Source organism: Melopsittacus undulatus, chromosome Z (assembly GCF_012275295.1).
Source record: "Melopsittacus undulatus isolate bMelUnd1 chromosome Z, bMelUnd1.mat.Z, whole genome shotgun sequence".
NCBI lineage: Eukaryota > Metazoa > Chordata > Aves > Psittaciformes > Psittaculidae > Melopsittacus > Melopsittacus undulatus.
This window is the reverse complement of record NC_047557.1, coordinates 12,856,603-12,875,328: the sequence shown is the minus strand read 5'-3', so window position 1 is coordinate 12,875,328 and position 18,726 is coordinate 12,856,603. Positions and strand designations below refer to the sequence as shown.

The 18,726-nt window shown below is 36.3% G+C and overlaps 1 protein-coding gene across 1 annotated transcript in view; it reads right to left on the bottom strand.

Annotated features, from left to right (window-relative positions):
- SPEF2 (sperm flagellar 2) overlaps nt 1–18,726 on the bottom strand; it is a 65,844-nt gene that overhangs the window by 23,600 nt on the left and 23,518 nt on the right. Inside the window, 12 exon segments of the mRNA XM_031051584.2 lie at nt 1,254–1,391; nt 2,944–3,082; nt 3,176–3,303; nt 4,791–4,954; nt 7,988–8,145; nt 8,675–8,783; nt 10,164–10,411; nt 11,239–11,342; nt 12,189–12,262; nt 14,747–14,810; nt 15,037–15,167; nt 15,280–15,496. Coding sequence (XP_030907444.2) covers nt 1,254–1,391; nt 2,944–3,082; nt 3,176–3,303; nt 4,791–4,954; nt 7,988–8,145; nt 8,675–8,783; nt 10,164–10,411; nt 11,239–11,342; nt 12,189–12,262; nt 14,747–14,810; nt 15,037–15,167; nt 15,280–15,496 — 1,674 coding nt within the window.

The window sequence follows — 18,726 nt, the reverse complement described above, 5'->3', positions numbered from 1 at the left end:
GTAGAAAAATAAAAGATTTAAGCTCAACAATATTACTTTTAGCTCCCCTATGCATAATTCAAGACACATTTTTAAATACTTGGTCCTATAAATATTGTAATTACAGAAAGAATATGGTTTAGTCTGCAGTTATATATTTTGACTTAAGTTGGTGGCCTTCAGTCTTTATTTAGGGCATTATTTAGACTCTTATGAAATAGTTAATAATTTCCTTACGCTAGCAACTGAGTACTTCAGAAATATTACTTAAATTACCACAACACTCATGAGATAAGAGAGTGGTTCCCTTGTTTATTAAAAATAACACTGAGAATTAAAAGGCAGGAGGCCCACCCTAAGATGCTTAGGTCTGATTTTTCAGCTAAAGTAGCTTCATATGGCATGTGTTTAAGTATTGTTTTCATTGTCTTCTTTAAAATTGCCAAAACTTTCACGCAATGGTCACTGAGTTTACAGAAAAGTCTGCCTAGTCTAGACTGGTCTGTTCCAGTTCAGTTCAGCTTTAACCTGAATTTATGCACCTAGAACAGCAGCCACAGGGAATTCTTACTTTACTTCAGGACCTGAAGTAATCCACATCAGGCTGAATGAGAGGAAGGACTTCATGTGGGTGGGGGAGAACCAACTAATTGATGATGGTCTCTTGAAAACTTTATGTTAGATATGTGAAAGGTGGGACATATTGGAACAGGTTTTCTTAAGAGCAACAAATGACATCACGTAGTCAAAACCATTCCTTGCAATTTTTATTTTTTTTCAGTCTGTAAGTAAAATTTCAAGCCACATTGGTAAAGTTACAATAATTTTGTGATACGGAAAACACAGGGCAACCTTAACAGCAAGTGGGTCTACACTGAATGACGGAATGTGTAAATTAAGAGTAGATGTCAATACAACCACAGAAGGATAAACAGCTCTGACGTACATGTTACAAAACTTAGATGATTAGCTGGACTGATAAAACTGCAAAAATAACACTATACACTACAAACTAAAAGCTTGAAGGCTTGGACTAAAACAGTAGTGTTTTTCTTAACCTTCTCTGCTTGCCAAACAGTTAAATGTATGAATGTCTATGTTTCATCTTTTAGCTTTCTAGATAAATTCAGAGGAGGCATGAACATTTGCTTATCTAATTCTCCATTTCTCACTTATTTGGATCCAACCATATGAAATTGCTCTGTGGCTTACTTAAGCCCTCCAAACCTGAGTCATTGTCCTCACCCACTGCAGACTCATTAGTAGATCCATACCTGCATAAGTGATAAAAAATGGTTCACTGCAATCCCCCTATGATCTGGTAACCAGCCATCATTCATGACATCAGTACGTTCCTGCTCTGCTTCTTCCCTTCGGTTATCACAGATATCCCAAAGAAGATCTCTTAGGTCCTAAAACACAAAATCAAATATGAGAAATAACTATGAAATAAAACTTGAATACCATTTTCGTATTTATTATTAAAAATTTATTTTTTTCCCTGTGCATAAGGCATCTTCCCATTTGGGGCTTTTTCTTTATTGTTATAAATGTGAAAGACTGATCAACAAGTCATGTGCTTACAGAAAGCTGACAGAAAGTAGCTTTACAAATGTGCCAGGGAGAATACTACAAAGGTATGAGATGAATGTGTAGGCTGTTTTGCTTTCCTCAGGCAGAGATCTATCTAAGCCAGACAAAAATATGAATAGCTAAGCTCTCAACTGCACCAACAATTTCCCACTTGAATTGTTTTCTAACTAATACACTTATAAGAAGAACACTGAAAGGGGAAAAAATATTAGAAAAATTCTGAGTATGTCAGAGTTTCAGTATTCTTCAATTAATTTGGATAACTTCATGCAATTTTTTCTTCAACATTCTTCATAACTAAGGGCTCTTCAAGTAGTAAATTAGATCTAATAGCAGCACTATGTAGCTTACTGACAGCACTGAAGATCTATTAAGCATACAACATGCACACAACCATTTTGTTCCCCATTGCCATCTCTGCATGGAAATGGTGTGACAGACTTCTGTGTAATAAGAGGCAGCAGGACGAGAAGAGTGTTAAATGGATCGGCTTCCTTGTAATAAGGTGGTGCAAAAAAAAAAGAAATAAATGGATGCATGTGTCCTTTTCCATCTGGAACAAGACAAGTAGTGGGGCCTAACCCATAGCAACTGACTATGTTGGGTGATAGCAATGGAGTAAGACAGAAATTGGAGAAATTACTGAAAGACAATGTAACAGAGATGGGCGGCTCAAATGTATTTTATCAACAGTGATTCTGAGGCTGGACCATGATCTCAAAGTCTTGGACGCCCTTTAGGCTGTAGGCCTTTGAGGAATTTTTCACCCACCACAAAATGGGGTGGATTTTTGTATTTCCCAGCTGATATCAGGGAAATTTGTTTTTCAGGATTCACAGCTGGCAGCTTCTGACTCAGACAATATAAGAAGGACACAGAGCTGCTGGAACAAGTACAGAGGAGGGCCATGAGGATGATCAGGGGACTGAGCACCTCCCATATGAAGACAGGCTAAGAAAGTTGGGGCTGTTCAGCACGGAGAAGGCTGCGTGGAGAACTCATAGCAGCCTTCCAGGGTGCCTATAAGGATGCTGGGGAGGAACTCTTCATTAGGGACTGTAGTGATAGAACAAGGGGTAATGGGTGAAAACTCAAATGGGGAAAGATTAGACTGGATATAAGGAAGAAGTTCTTTACTGTTAGGGTGGTGAGGCACTGGAATGGGTTGCCCAGGAAAGTTCTGAATGCTCCATCCCTGCCGGTGTTCAAGGCCAGGTTGGGCAGAGCCTTTGGTGGCATGGTTTAGTGTGAGGTGTCCCTGCCCATGGCAGGGCGGTTGGAACTAGATGATCTTAAGGTTCTTTCCAACCCCAACTAATCTATGATTCTATATAAAATGAGGTAATATTTTAACTTTTGCCATTTACTTACAGTAACTCTTTGGTGTAGTTCTGCTTTTGCTTCCTCATCTTCTCTCAGGTCATCAGCAATTGAATTAAAATCTGATTGCCACAGAGATACAAACTCCTGCTTAATATCAGGATGCTTCAAATGATCTTGGAATTTTTTTCTGTAAATTATGGTAAAAATGATTTTGGAGTTAAAAGATGCATGCTCAAGGAAAATACTAATATTACTGTAATTAGCTACTATTTCTACTTACCTAACATCTGCTAAGTAATAAATCGCTGAATGTTGTTCATCCCTTAGACATCTAAGTATACTTTTGATGGTATTCATATATGTATTTTCTACCATTTCCCAGTAAGGTACTAAAAAATCAGGTATCTCCTGTGAATTTTTAAAAAACATAAAAGTTAATCAATATATTTCTTGGTAACCAATCTAATTTTAGCATTAGCAAATATAAGAAGATTTTCTCGTTAAATCATATTACAGTTTTTCTTTGCTGTGTATTTCTTATGATTTGCATCTATTCACAACTGATTATAGACCCTGTACCAACATATAGTTTTATCTGTGGATTCATTTGGAAAAAAGTGGCAGTACTCAAAATAAATGGGAAATTCCAGCAGACTATTCCAATATCTGTTGGTTTGGAAATGCTCAAAAAAACTAAGTGAAGATCCTACGTGAGCACTTGAGTATCAAAATTTGATGGTACACAGCTACTAAAGCTGGTAAAAACCTAAGCCAACAGTCTATAGTGCTGCAAAAATGACATTTGACTGACTGACTGTCATGAAATACAAAATAAAGCCCATGGCTAGAGGAAATGCAACATAGATGAGGTTGTTGCATTCATGAAGGCAAAACGGGTAAATATTGAGAAATGAGTTATAGGACAAAACACAAAGCAACATTAAGCAGCCTTGAAATCTGCACCTCAAATACTTCATGCAGTCCCAGCTCCCCATCTCAAAAAACTTACAGTAGAACAGACAGAAGGGCAAGAATCATGACTAAACATATGAACTGCCCACATGAGGTGAATTAAAGAGATTATGACTGTATTGAAGAAGTAAAGAAACACTGAATTAAACAAAGATGTAATAGGTGTCTGTCGAATCTTGTATACCTTTCACAGGGTGATATAGAATTATTATTCATTGTATGTCACCATCCAAGAAAATAGAATCATCAAATGACCCAGGCAAACAGCAAGTTTAAAGTGGAGAGACAAAATTTTTTTTTCCAGAATGAACATAATTATATAAGCTGTATCATGGAAACCAAAATGTAAATTGCTTCAAAAAAAAGCAATTAGACGTAATCATGGAAGCATACTCTTCTGAGAGCTACTAAGCACAAAGATGCAGATTTAAAATTATCTCAGTTTTCCTGAATTTCCTAAATTTCAGATCACTGGAAACTAGGAAGATGTCCTGGGGGAAAACATGTTAGAAAAAAAGTATCCTAGGAGAAAGATCAGTGCACACTTTCCCCATTCTTACATTCTTTCTAAGAGATTCACAACTGGCCCCTATCAGAGACAGGAAACTGACCTAATAACCCTATGTTAGTATTTCATAGTATTAACAAGTATCATTAATATGGCATCCGTGTGCTATTGTTCATCATTGTGAAGAATGTAAAAAAAAAAAATCAACATTTTGAAGTATGTTTCTTTATTTCACATATTTTAGTAGCAACAGTTATTTGTATTTTTAAATATTTATAATACAGTACTAGTGTGCCTTTCATTGAAAAATATTGAAGAAAAGAGCACAGACAAAAGATTCAAGTAGAATATGCATAAAATACTGAGAAAAATATATAGTTTGATGTCTAAGATATTCAATCATTAATTAATGTACCTTGGGAAGTGGTTCATCTACATAAATCCATTCATCTGATCCTGGTTGAACTGGTGGTAGTTCCACAAGAATACGAGGAAGCATGTCTTCCTGTGTATGTGTATCCGCGTTACTTACGTCAACTGGTGAAATCTTCTTTTCTGGTGATATTTCTTCAGCACATCCTTGTTGTATGAACATACAATTAGTACCTTCAAACGTATTTGAAGTATCAGCAAACAGAATTAGACATCTCTGGTAGTGACAAGTTCAAAATAATGGAACAGATTAAATATTTCATTACTTTGGTGTTGTTCATGAAGAAAGATAAAAATCAAATCAGTGATGCCAAAGTTATAAAATCACTTTCCATTTAAGCTTATAATTTGCAGGACTGATACTTTTCTAAAACCAGCACTGTGAGGAAAACAGGAAGATAATGAATTATTATATATGCATATATATAACAAATTCTTTATCAGGTAAACCAAAGACAGTGGTGCTGATACAATTCTGAGATTCATTGGAACTGTTACAATTTCAAGGACTACCTGCTTAATTAAAGAATGGTTGTAAACATAGCTTCTGTGCTAGACTTGGGAAACAGTGAATCAACAAAAACAAACACTGAACAAATAACAGATAAATTGAGCTAAATCTGTCGTAATATGGAAAATACACCCTATTCTGATGAGAAGCTGAGAAGTATGAAAGATGATGGATGAAGGAAAAAAGAGACAGAAAAGATCACATCAGAGAAAGAAACAAGTGACCACAGAGGGATCCTACAACAACTAGATTTTTAAGTTAACATTAATTATTTGCTCAGAATCATGAGCATGAATTCTGGCCAGTTTTGCTGCTGCTTGAAAATACACAGAGAAAATAAATAGGCTTGCATTAAACCACTGTCGGAACAGCCTTGTCTTTTTGTTTGAAGGAAGCTTAATATTTAAAGAGTAGATCTGTTTTATTTTACTTTAAGTGTGACAAATCTGTCTCTGAAAAGCAGTCTTGCTTCAACAGAAAAAGTGCTATCATTTTCCTGATTTAAATTTATAAAATGAACAAAACTGTTGACCACATGAAATATTTCAACTGTTTCAGCTTCTGCTAAATATTTTGCAGTCTCTGGATTTAGCCTTACCATGTGCTTCCTGGAATGCTACAAATTAACATATATTCTCATACTTCCTGTTCCGCCTATACAAAGCTAATAGTGAAAGATAACTTAGAATATATTAACAGAAATATAAAATCAGGCATTAATAACTGACCACAGGGATTATTGCTCCACATGGAGTAAATAGTCTTTAACGTAATTCTACAAGATAGCTGGTTTCTAACCAGAAATTTTTAACTCCATTTGCATCAATAGGAATTCTGCCATTGACTCAAGCAGGAGCCAATGAACTGGAACACCTAGTGTAGGAGTAGTGGTCTAAATTTTTATTGCTAGAACTGTTAGGAGTGCTTTTCAAGCTATTACAGGTTTTGTTTGGTTGTTTGATTGTTGTTGTTTTTTTCTTTGGGGGGGGGGTTCAGGGGTAGAAGCCACATCAAGACTTTTCTGTAATAATTATGGAGAAAAAAACGTGTTATTCAGAAGTCTACTAATTCTAGCTTATTTGATGTATCTTTTTTCTTAGGTATGTCATCATTTTTCCTTTCTTTGGGTGGTACTTTCTTTTTGAATTATTAAAAGGAAAATTGGAATAAAGATGCACCAAAACACATGTCAAAACCACTACGAGTTATCCATGTTTTTAAGCTGCTGATGATAGATGAATATATGTTGATAAAAAGAGTTGTGGTCAATGGCTCAATGTCCAGCTGGAGACCAGTAACGAGTGGTGTTCCTCAGAGAACGGTATTGGGAACAGTCTTGTTCAACACCTTTGTTGGTGATGTGGACAATGGGATTGAGTGTGCCCTCAGCAAGTTTGCAATGACACCAAGCTGTGTGGTTCGATTGATGCGCTGGAGGGAAGGAATGTCATCCAGAGGGACCCTGACATGCTTGTGAGGCGGGCTGATGCCAACCTTATGGAGTTTAACCATGCCAAGTGCAAGGTCCTACACCTGGGTCGGAGCAATCCCAGGCACAGCTACAGGTATGGCAGAGAAGAGATTCAGAGCAGCCCAAGGAGAAGGACCTGGGGGTGTTGGTTGATGAGAAAATGAATGTGAACCGGCTTCAGTGTGTGCTTGCAGCCCAGAAAGCCAACCATATCCTGAGCTGCATCAAAAGGACCATGACCAGCAGGTCAAAGGAAGTGATCCTGCCCCTCTACTCTGCTCTCGTGAGACCTCACCTGGAGTGTTGTGTGCAGTTCTGGTGTCCTCAACATAAAAAAGACATGGAACTGTTGGAACAAGTCCAGAGGAGGCCACGAGGATGATCAACTGACTGGAACAGCTCCCGTATGAAGACAGGCTGAGAAAGGTGGGGCTGTTCAGCCTGGAGAAGGCTGCATGGAGACCTCATAGCAGCCTTCCAGTATCTGGAGGGGGCCTATAAGCATGCTGGGGAGGGACTATTCATTAGGGACTGTAGTGATAGAACAAGGGGTAATGGGTTAAAACTCAAATGGGGGAAGATTAGACTGGATATAAGGAAGAAGTTCTTTACTGTAAGGGCGGTGAGGCACTGGAATGGGTTGCCCAGGGAAGTTGTGAATGCTCCATCCCTGGCGGAGTTCAAGGCCAAGTTGGACAGATCCTTGGGTGATAGGGTTTAGTGTGAGGTGTCCCTGCCCATGGCAGGGGGATTGGAACTAGCTGATATTAAGGTCCTTTCCACCCCTAACTATGCTATGATTCTATGCTTCTATAATGACAAGGTAGTCATTATTATCTTTCTTACACAATTATGCTCTCCCTTATGTTGAAGGTGCTAGCTGTAATATTTACACCAGAATGAAAGGACTGAATTCAGTAATCCTTTACTTCATTAAATTTAAATAAGTAAAATTGACACTTTTATTTTTTTTTTCTTAAACTACCTTTACAATTATGCAAAATAGGTCCATATCATCTAAAAAAGTAAAATCACAACAGAGATGCTCAGATTTCTGGCCTGTCACTTATCACTGACTCATACATCCCCACGTTCTTTCAAAGCCAGTAAAATATATGTTTCCATATAATTACAAATCAATATTAGTTTTAATTATAAAGAACAAAGTCTTGTAAAAAGCAAGAAAAGGAAAACTTACTTCTATTCTGTTTATTGAAAATTTCTTCTATTATAATTTCCTTCACCGTTTCACACACAAGCCTTTCTTCTGCCTCTGCATTGACTTTCACTAGAATATTGTGATGGACTGAAAACCATTTCTCTAATTTTGGCCAGGTATCTAGAAAGCCTGAAATTCTACAAAAATTGTATTAATGTATAAAATTAAAATCTAACTAATGGAAATAAAATATTTTACTAAAACAAGAAACAAAAGAAAAAGCAGACCATCTATTTTAACACTAAACCAAATCCAGGCAATATTTTTGCAAAATAACACTCCATCCACATCAGCCCACTCGTTTTCAACATAGGAAAAAATAAAAAAGAACAGTTGCATGATGCAAGAGAGATGTCAGACATATGTATGCATAGATACATATATATACTTATGAGTATACATATGGTTCATGCAATTTATATTTGAAAAAAAACCCTCTCCTTTGAAATACTCTGAAAAAACAAAACACCTGAATTCTTGTCTTCTAGGATTATTTATATTGTGCTAAAAAAGAATGTACTCTTTAGGCCTCATATTAGAGAAATTCCTAAGCAAAATCTTAACATTATGCATGCCAGTAGTATCATGGATCACATATGAGATTCAGATTAACTACATGCCTAAACATTTGGCTGAAGCAACTTCTTTGTACTTTATATAACATACTTGTGTAGCGCCTGGACTCTGCTGAAGTCAATCTTCTCCTCCTGGATTACAGCATCTGGATTTTGATTTTTGTTCTCCTGTTCAGTCTGAGATGGCTTTGATTTATCTGCTGTGTAGAACACAGCACATATGAGCATATATTGAAAAAAGCAATTATGCAGGTACTCATTTGCACCAAGTAAAGTAATTATTAAAATAAAAATTTCAGTGTTCCATGATCCTAGACTTCTTGCAAAAACTAGGTACTAAACTCCCTAAAAGAAAGGAAAAGTCGGAGAAAATGATAGAAATATAAAACTAAGTGTGAAAGGACCTGAAGACAGCGCCTTGCCTCTTCCTCTGTTTAAAGGCATAGCCATTCATAGACTCAGAACAGTTAGGGTTGGAAATGACCTTAAGATCATCTAACATTTCCAGATATATTCTTTCAGTCATAGAAATCTCCAGTTGTAGAGGGGGAGCATTCCTGCACGTAGACTATTTCAGGCTTATCTATTATAACATTTAGAAGATATTTTTCTAGTCTAATCTGAATCTTCCTTGAAGTAACTACTCCTGTTCATATCAATGGGTAGCTATTTCACTGCATTGGAAGATGAAGTATGCTCTCTTTAAGTCCTTCAAAATATAAAAAAAGCCTTTAATTGATTAGAAATAAGCCCTTTTTCATAGATTTCTGGGTTGTTTTTTTTTATTGTTCTTTTGACTCTTTCTATCACCACATTATATTTTATGAAATCAATTCTGTTTGGATTTCTGAGATTATGTCATTTATTATCACATTTTCAAAGTGTTTTGGCAACACAAGGTCTAACAAGAATTTCAGATGTCCATACACTTATCTTCACTGCATAGTTAGTGGAAACTAACAATGATTTTACCTCATCCTCACCCCTACCTACTGATAAAAGCTAAAGGTAATGGTGCTTTAATGCAAGCTATGTGCCATGTAAGCCCTGGTATGAAAGCAGTGGTGAGGAATCTCCTCATAATTTGGGCAATTCATGAAAATAACCTATGTTTTGCCAAGGTGAGTAAGCACAATTAAAAATGTGTGGTCTCAAAGTGAAACATCACTCAAAACGTTTTTGATGTTTTTGCCTTTGTGGTCAAAATTGTCAGCTTCTGGTTGTTCACTGACTAACTGAAGAAAATGCAAAGGCAGTAATCAATAGCAAATGCATGCTGGCACATCTGTTTGTTTACCATTTTCTTCATCCCTTTCCAAATACATGTCCTGGAAAAAGAATACTTGCAAATGGAGAAGAAAGATGTCAAGAAAGCTAACAATTTCTGATTTCATAATTTTTAGAGAAAAAGACAGATACTGTTATAACTGAGTATTTTAATTAAAATATGCAGTTTGCTGTTATGTTGCAAAGTACTTAACAATTCAGATATTTTAGTACTCTAATCATCTTTACTTTCCTTTTACAACTACCAAAACCTGCTTGTCATTTTACCTTGGTAAAAGTAGTTGGAAACTTACACTTCAAGTTAGCCATACGTTCCAGTACCACAGTGTCTGAAATATCCAGTAACACACAAATATCAAATGCAGGTGAGGTAGCAGGAGGCTTGTTAGGGGCTCTGGGATCTATAACAAGTGAGAGCTTTACAGAGTTTGCATCTTCTGCTTCTGGATCAATGCCAGTGTAGGCTTTTGCAAATAGCTTTGCCTGATTAGTTGTCATTGGAAAACCATCCACAATCCACCCCTTCTCTGGTGGTATTTGTCTAAAAATAAATGAAGTTTCAGATTTATACAGTGAATTCATAGCATAATAACACCTAAGGAAGAGCTTGCCCAAACAGTCTCATTCTGAATTCAGTATATTAAATATCCTGTTGAATAGAGAATATGGCACGCATAATTAAATACTGAACTGTAGAGCAATGGATTTTAAATCTGAAAAATAACATTAAGCCTAACTAAAAATGAAAAAAGCTTTCAAAACCACTTTCTATACAGACTATGATCAGAGGTGTTTTGTACTACACAGTACATTTGTACTGAAGTAGCAAACAGAAAAAATCTATTTCATAATTTAAAATATACTAATGGGAGTAATATAACTAAAATGATATTCATGTGGGAAATTAAGTGCTAACTGCATATCTAGGCAGCTGAGATAATTTTCTGCCAAACAAGAGTAGACAAAGATAAGGAACATATTCACTAAAGTATGAATGTTTGGATTATTCATTTCACAAAACCTAACGGAAAAAATACTAGCACATGCTGAATAGCTTCCAGATAATAAACAAAATAAAGACATTTATATTCACATTAGTTATGTTTAATGACGATGTGATAGTGATGTATATTTTCACTTACCTTCAGTAGTATGCAATAGTGTCTGCAAAATTTAGGGCCAGACTCTACTGCTAGCATTCTACTACTAGCATAAAATGAACACTAATCACTAATTAGCTCCACTTTCAAAACAGAAGACTCCAGCATTCAAAAAATACTTTAAAAAAGAGAAATATCTGAATCTATAATACAAGCTGGATAACTACATTCTAAATAACTGAGGAAGATAAGCTATACAGTTTCATACTTAATGGCCTCCAATAGGATGTCAATTAGTAATTCATCAGGAATACTTTCTCCTTTCTTCAACAATTTCTGTGATGCAGCACCAAGCTGGGCACATACAGATAGCTGTGGAAGAGTGCAGCATAAGATTAATCTGCTCAGAATGTTCACAACAGTCACTATTAAAAAGAGGATAATTCTACTTTATATATCACATACTATTTAAATTAACTGCATTACTAGTTTATATTTAGTATTTATTATTATCTCTTAAGGATAAGTACTTTCAAATGATGTAAAAAAGACTTAGTCTAAGGGAAATCTCCAAATGATTTCCATCATTACACTCACAAAAATGCCAGGCAGAAACAAGGTTGAGAAACAAAGAATATAAAGGATGGAAAAACAAAGAATATAAAGGATGAAAAACAAAGAATATAAAGGCCAAGAAACAAGAAGTTAGGTGTCCTGGTTCCTAGCTTATTCTGATTTTCATATACCGTAATTCCACTGATGGTTTCATACAGCAGCATTAATTCCACAGGGATTTCTTTATATCTCAGTTTCTGAAGTGTTTTCCAATAAGCAATAAAGTCAAAGGTATCATTGTAGAATTCAGTATTTTTTAACGCAAAGAAAAGAAAACTTGTCATGGGATGAATGATCTACTGGCTTGGCAGCAGCAAGATCAGAAACACATTTTTACTAACTCAGAAATGGCATAATACCATACCTTACATAAATATAAGATTTAACAAGAAGATATAGAAATTTAACAATACGTACAACTCTAAACAAGATACAAAGGAATAATTTTTCATAATAAACTCTTTTCATATTTCAAATAGAAAATAATTGCAGTGAGGTCAACAAATTAATTCAGAATGATAAAAGGATGTCACCATTTCAGTAATTTAGCCACTTTTAATTAATGCATCTTTAGAAAGTAGAAGCTAAAATTAGATTACAAACCTTTGATAGGTCATCTTGACTGTTATCTGGTTTAATTTCTTGCCAAGATGGATCCTTTCTGACAGGAAAATTGCCTGAAATATGTACATTGTAAAGTTTAACACTTCTATTACTGTAATACTTATTACGATAAATAGACAGGTTGGGCAAAAAGGAAATTCATGGTAGTCCTGCGGAGAAGGACTTGGGGGTGTTAGTCAATGAGAAAACGAACATGAGCCAGCAGTGTGCACTCACAGCCCAGAAAGCCAACCGTATCGTGGGCTGCATCAAAAGGAGCATGACCAGCAGGTCGAAGGAGGTCATCCTGCCCCTCTACTCTGCTCTCGTGAGACCTCACTTGGAGTACTGTGTACAGTTCTGGTGTCCTCAACATAAAAAGGACATGGTACTGTTAGAACAAGTCCAGAGGAGGCCACGAGGATGATCAGGGGAGTGGAGCACCTCCCGTATGAAGACAGGCTGAGAAAGATGGGGCTGTTCAGCCTGGAGAAGAGAAGGCTGCGTGGAGACCTCATAGCAGCCTTCCGGTATCTGAAGGGGGCCTACAGGGATGCTGGTGAGGGACTCTTCATTAGGGACTGTAGTGACAGGACAAGGGGTAATGGGTTGAAACTTAAACAGCAGAGGTTTAGACTGCATATAAGGAAGAAATTCTTTACTGTGAGGGTGGTGAGGCACTAGAATGTGTTGCCCAGGGAGGTTGTGAATGCTCCATCCCTGGCAGTGTTCAAGACCAGGTTGGATGAAGCCTTGGGTGATATGGTTTAGTGTGGGGTGCCCCTGCCCATGGCATGGGGGTGGGAACTAGATGATTTTGAGGTCCTTTCCAATCCTAACTATTCTATGATTCTATGAAGTATATGCCTCACTATTGTTCTTTGAAAAAAAAAATCAATACAGACGGTATATATAATTGCTAGAATCACAGGATCATTGATTAATTCTAGTTTGAAACAACTTCTGGAAGTCACCTAGTTCGAGTTCAACCTTCTGCAGAATGTGGCATCAGTTATGAGGTCAGACCAGGCTGCTCAATAGTTTAGCCAGTGGGATCTTGAACACCTCCAAGAACAGAGACTATAGTACCTCTCCAGCCAACTGATTACAATGCTGGATAGTTCTCATGAGGGAAAACCTTTTCTTATGCCCAGTAAGGAGGGCAACAAGATGGGATTTTATGGGTCCCTACACAGCAAAAGGAAATCTATGGAAAATGTGCGCCTGTTGAGACATGCAAAAGACTGAGTTATCCCAAGCCCCTGGGACTAACAGAGAAGTCTGCAGCAAGGAAGATTTACCTTTGCTAGAGAAGGATCAGCTTAAGGAACATTTACATAAACTGTAAATACACAAGTTCATGGGACCTGATGGCATATACCCACACATGCTGAGGGACCTAGCTGATGTCATTGCTAGGCCACTCTTAATTATCTGGGGGATGACTCCTAGGACAAGAAGAATGTAGCTCCCACCCTCTCTTCAAGGAGAGCAAGAAGGGGTCACTGGGAATGTTGAAGACAATCAGCACCAATTTAGTCCCTAGGAACTGATGGAGCAAATAAGCATGGAAACATTTCCAAGTACAGTAAAGACAAACAGATGACTGGGAGCTGTCAACATGGCTTTAGGAAGGGGAAAGCACACCTGACAACCTGACAGTGTTCTACAGTGAGGTGGCAGGCTCAGTGGTTGATTAGAAGATGGTTATATTTACTTTTGACACTGTCTTCCTTTACATCCTCATAGACAAACTGATGAAATATGGACAATGTTAACTGGACAGTGAGATGGACACAAAACTGCCTGAACTGCCAGACTCAAGGGGTTGTGAGCAGCAGCGTGAAGTGCAGCTGATAGTCAGCAATCACTGGTGTAGCCCAAGTGTGGATTATGAGACCAGTATCGTTTATCATCTTCATTGCCAACCTGCACAACTGAGACACAGTGGACCCTCAGCAATCTGGAGGGTGCAGTCAATACACAAGATTGCTGTGCTGCCCTTCAGAGGGATCTTGATGGGCTGGAGAAAAAGACTGACAGAAATCTCATGAAGTTCATCAAAGAGAAATGCAAAGTCCTGCCTCTGCTGAGGAACCCCCCCTGCCTTCAGTACCAGCTGGTGGTCAACTGTCTTGAAATTGGTTTTGGAGAGAAGGGCATGGAAGTCCTGGAGGAGACCAAGTTGACCATGAGCCATCAACGTGCCCTTGCAGCAAAGGTGAACAGCATCAGACTGAGGCTCATGCTGATCAAGGTCTCTGAACCTCACAGTGACTCTGACATCAGTGGATATCCTCAATCTCTGTTTCTGAATGTTGGCATTTCCTGCTTTGCTATTGTCCTTGTCACCTAGTTCACTTTCTTTCATGAAGCAGCCTGCATTTGCTGCTCCCAGACACCAGGAATGTGTGGAAATAGGAAATTCATAACAGAAACTACTGTAAAAACTCAGAATTCATTGGTATTACCTCAAATGTAGAAGAGAAAGGGAATTGTCATTTAAATCTAGTAAGATTACATGTATCCATACATATATAAGTAAAATATATACCCACCTTCAGTTCTATTGATAGATATTTCTGTTTCAGGATTCTTTAATACATCCAGTGGTGGCAAGTTCTTCTCAACGTTGATCAGTTATGAAAGAAAACGGATTAGAAAGGAGACTACATATTACAGGAAAAACAAGCCTGTCAATTCAAGCTGACTCTTGAAGTCTTGTAAGTCAAAACTTAGAGTTAAGTTTGAAATCTAGCAAAAAAAAATTTAAACATGCTTTCTTCCTTACATACTTCATGCTCATCACCCTGTAGGAGCCAAAACCAAAATTAACAAAACTGCTTACCTCATTTTCTTCCCCAGAACTCTCTGCCTCTTGTGGAATCATTTTTTCCTCACTTTTCATTTCATTTTTAAGAAACGCTTCGATGGCCTCTTGAACCAAAATATCAACAGATAGTACCTGAATATTGCAAACTAATACACAAAAAAGCGGGATTTTAAGGCAAATAAAGACTAAAATTTAGATAATAAAGAATTACAGAAATAACAAGCAAAAGAACAAATAAACAGAACAAACCCACTCTACCTTTTTCAATAAACTTTACACAGGTAGTTTTTCCACTAAAAGGTTTTCCCAAAATACATCCCTTGATAGGAAATGGAGGAAATGCAGGTGGAGATACGGGTTTTGGAGGATAGAAAATCTCCATTAGTCTATGAAGCACATGACCCAACACGTTATTATTAAGAGGAGGTTTGTTTTCACTGTTCTCTTCATCTGGACACCATTCCCCTGTCATATTCTGTGTAAATGACAATTACCAAATAATTTGTTAATATTCCTTATCTGTCATCTTTCTAGATACATGTATTTATACACAAACTGCATGCATAAAATAACCAAATCTGAATAGTACCAGGTAATAAAATATTTTTTAGAACAGACCCTTGCTAAAAGCTTTAATTATGTCATAATCATTAGGCATTTATTGATATTCATTAGCATAGAGAATGAATCAATGGCAGATTTTTGGAGTAGAAGGTATCTTAATACTCAGCACTCTAAAAATGGGTAGCATTGTTGTCCAGTATTACACATCTTTGAAAATTTGTATGGACAAAGATTACAAATATATAGATTTGCCTAACACATAAAATAAAGAGAAAATAGACAAGCAAATAACAACAACAAAAAAACACCCCCCCCCAAAAAAAAACCGACCAACCAACCAAAGAAGCCCAAACCCCAACCAACCAACCAACCAAAAACTAACAGTCAACAATCCAATACAAATAAGCCACCATATAATTCAAACAATTTTGAGGGAAGGAAATATTGATTAGAAACTTCCTGTTCAACTACTCTGAGATGAATATAAATTTATTGATACTATGAGTTACCAGCATACAGCTTAACGAGGTGTTGCTGGTAAAAATACTCTTACTGACAAACTCTTTGGAAGAAAGATGAGATTGGAAGGATGTAATCAAAGGAAATGATCACAGAATTGTACTTTTTGCCATTAGTCACTCTAATATACACTCTACCACTACTGGATCTTATAGCTCTAGGAAAGTTATGATGTCCAACTTTTGGTATGAAAAGCTATTCTGGCTTGCCACCTCATTTAGGGTGCACAATAAAGGATTGTTACACAGTCAAATATTTCAGCAAGAGAAACTCCAAGTAGGAAAAGTAATGGAGAAAAAAAGAATTTCACAATAAAAATGGCTGAACACAGAAAGTCTGTGGAATTTTTACCCTTGGAAATACTTGCAAGCTGACCAGACAAGGTTCTGAGAAACTTGATCTGACTCAGGAGTTGGCCCTGCTTTGAGGTGATACTAAATGACCTCCACACCCCTTTCAACCTCAACAACTACATAATTCTAAAATTAAATATTTAATCACCATTAACAGAAGCAACGAGTTTCAAAGTTCTGCTGAAATATAATGTTTTGAATCCATGTTCCAGGCAGAATATGCAACCTTTTCCTGAACTTACTTGCATGAATGATACATTTTTACAGCACATATTCTACTAACAGAACTTGATCAGTGTCGACTTTGAATATACATGCATTAGACAGAGTAACACAATGTAACTTATTATCACTCTAAATGAAAATATCTCCTACTTCTAATCAGTAAAACCAAATTGAAAAAAAAAATCTTGAGTTGCACAATATCCCCTGTCTAATCAATCTCAGAAAACATCCTTCTTTATATGTAATTGAAAAAACATGCTTAAAAAAAACCAAATCCTTGTCCTATCTGAACCATTCTTCCTTAAAAAATAAGTAAAGATGGATCTGTTGTTATAAACTCTAGGAGGAAAATTAATTTCAAATTAAATGGGCTCCCCATTCAACATACTCACCTTTCAGATTTCTCGCCCTTTTAAGCAGAAGATTGCTAGACTGTACCTTTCTTGAGCTAAAGTAGCTTACCTGTCATAAACACATTTTCAGATATCCAGGTGAAAGTTAAGTAACTCCTTCTCAACACTCTTGATTGAAACAGGAAATTATTTGATATTTTGAGTAGTGCCTAGCGTTATGTTTATTTTGGCTGATTCCATTAATTTATGAAGTGATTAGCCAACACTGATGATGTAGTAGTTTCCAAATATTTTCAATCTAATGTGGAATGTGCAGTGGACTGATAGCACTGTATCTTGTTCTTGTATTTTATTAAATGTATCTGACACTTTTAGTCAGTATTCCTAATGTAAACTTTTTATTCTTGAGAGATGCAGAATTGCCTTTGCTGAACTTTTTTTTCTCAAGGTTTAAGGAAATCAGCATAAACTGCCAGAATGCCCTGCCAACATACTTGTATCTAGAATCAATTGAAGGTAGGTATTAGTAATCTACTTAACTTTTTAGAAGACACAAATACGAGTTGGCACTAAAAATTTTACAAGTCATATGATACCAGCTCTTCAGGAATACTGATTCAGAAAGGCATAAGACTAAAGATAACTTGGAAGAAACTGGTATTGAAAAAGAGACTTTAAATGTTTCATTAAATGTTTGTGATCTCCAGTGCTTTACATCTAAAGAAGATTATTATGGTGTAATATAAAAAACGGTATGATGGAAAAACTCCCCAGTTTCCTGCCTATCTGTCCCATATGTCCTCCCTGTTGGTCTTATATGTATGCATTTTTCACCTAAAGAAAGTGATCACAAAATCTATTATGAGTTGATAAAGTCTGATCAAAGACCTTATAAATAGACACCAGAATAGCAGATAATAAGCTATAATAGCAGACAATCAGGAAAATTTATATTAAGATTGAAACCAAAGTAAATTGAGCTGTCAGACATTCATCACAGAAACTCGTAACAAGCAATTATACTCACTTCAAAAGAAAATGTACCAATTGTTTCAGGATGTGGATAAAAACACATACATACTGTAGTTATAAGTTCCCAAAAAGTCAGACATGGGCTATTTGCCATGATTAGGCCATATTCTAGTTAAACAAATTACTCGAAAAAACTGAATATGTAGCAGGATTTTCTTTTTCCCCCCAAAGTACCATTAATGCTACTCAGAAAAAAAATTGTACAATACATTTAAACAGGAAAACATTAATACTTCATCTGTAACTTGTGAAATTATATTGAAGTATTGTAAAGCTGAAATTTGAAGGCTCCCCGAAAAATAGTTACTTGCATTCTAATGGAAGGTTAAGAAAAATGCCAGTGATTTTTAATAATTTTCACTAATGTTACCATTTTAAAACAAATGCTTATCTCCAGCTAATAAATCTTAGAAGGCCTTCACTCAAAATTGCTGAAATTAAGGCTATCAAGTTTATATATTGGTCCTACGAGTTCAAGAGGGGAAAAACAGTCTATGTTATATACAATAATGAAATTATAACAGTGTTTTAAAATTGTAGCAGTTCTCCACTGCTATTAACATAAAATATAGACATATATTTTATATAGAACCTCAGGCAATGAAAAGAAAATGCATGTCAAAATCTGATATTTGAAACTTGTAAAAGAACAAAATGAA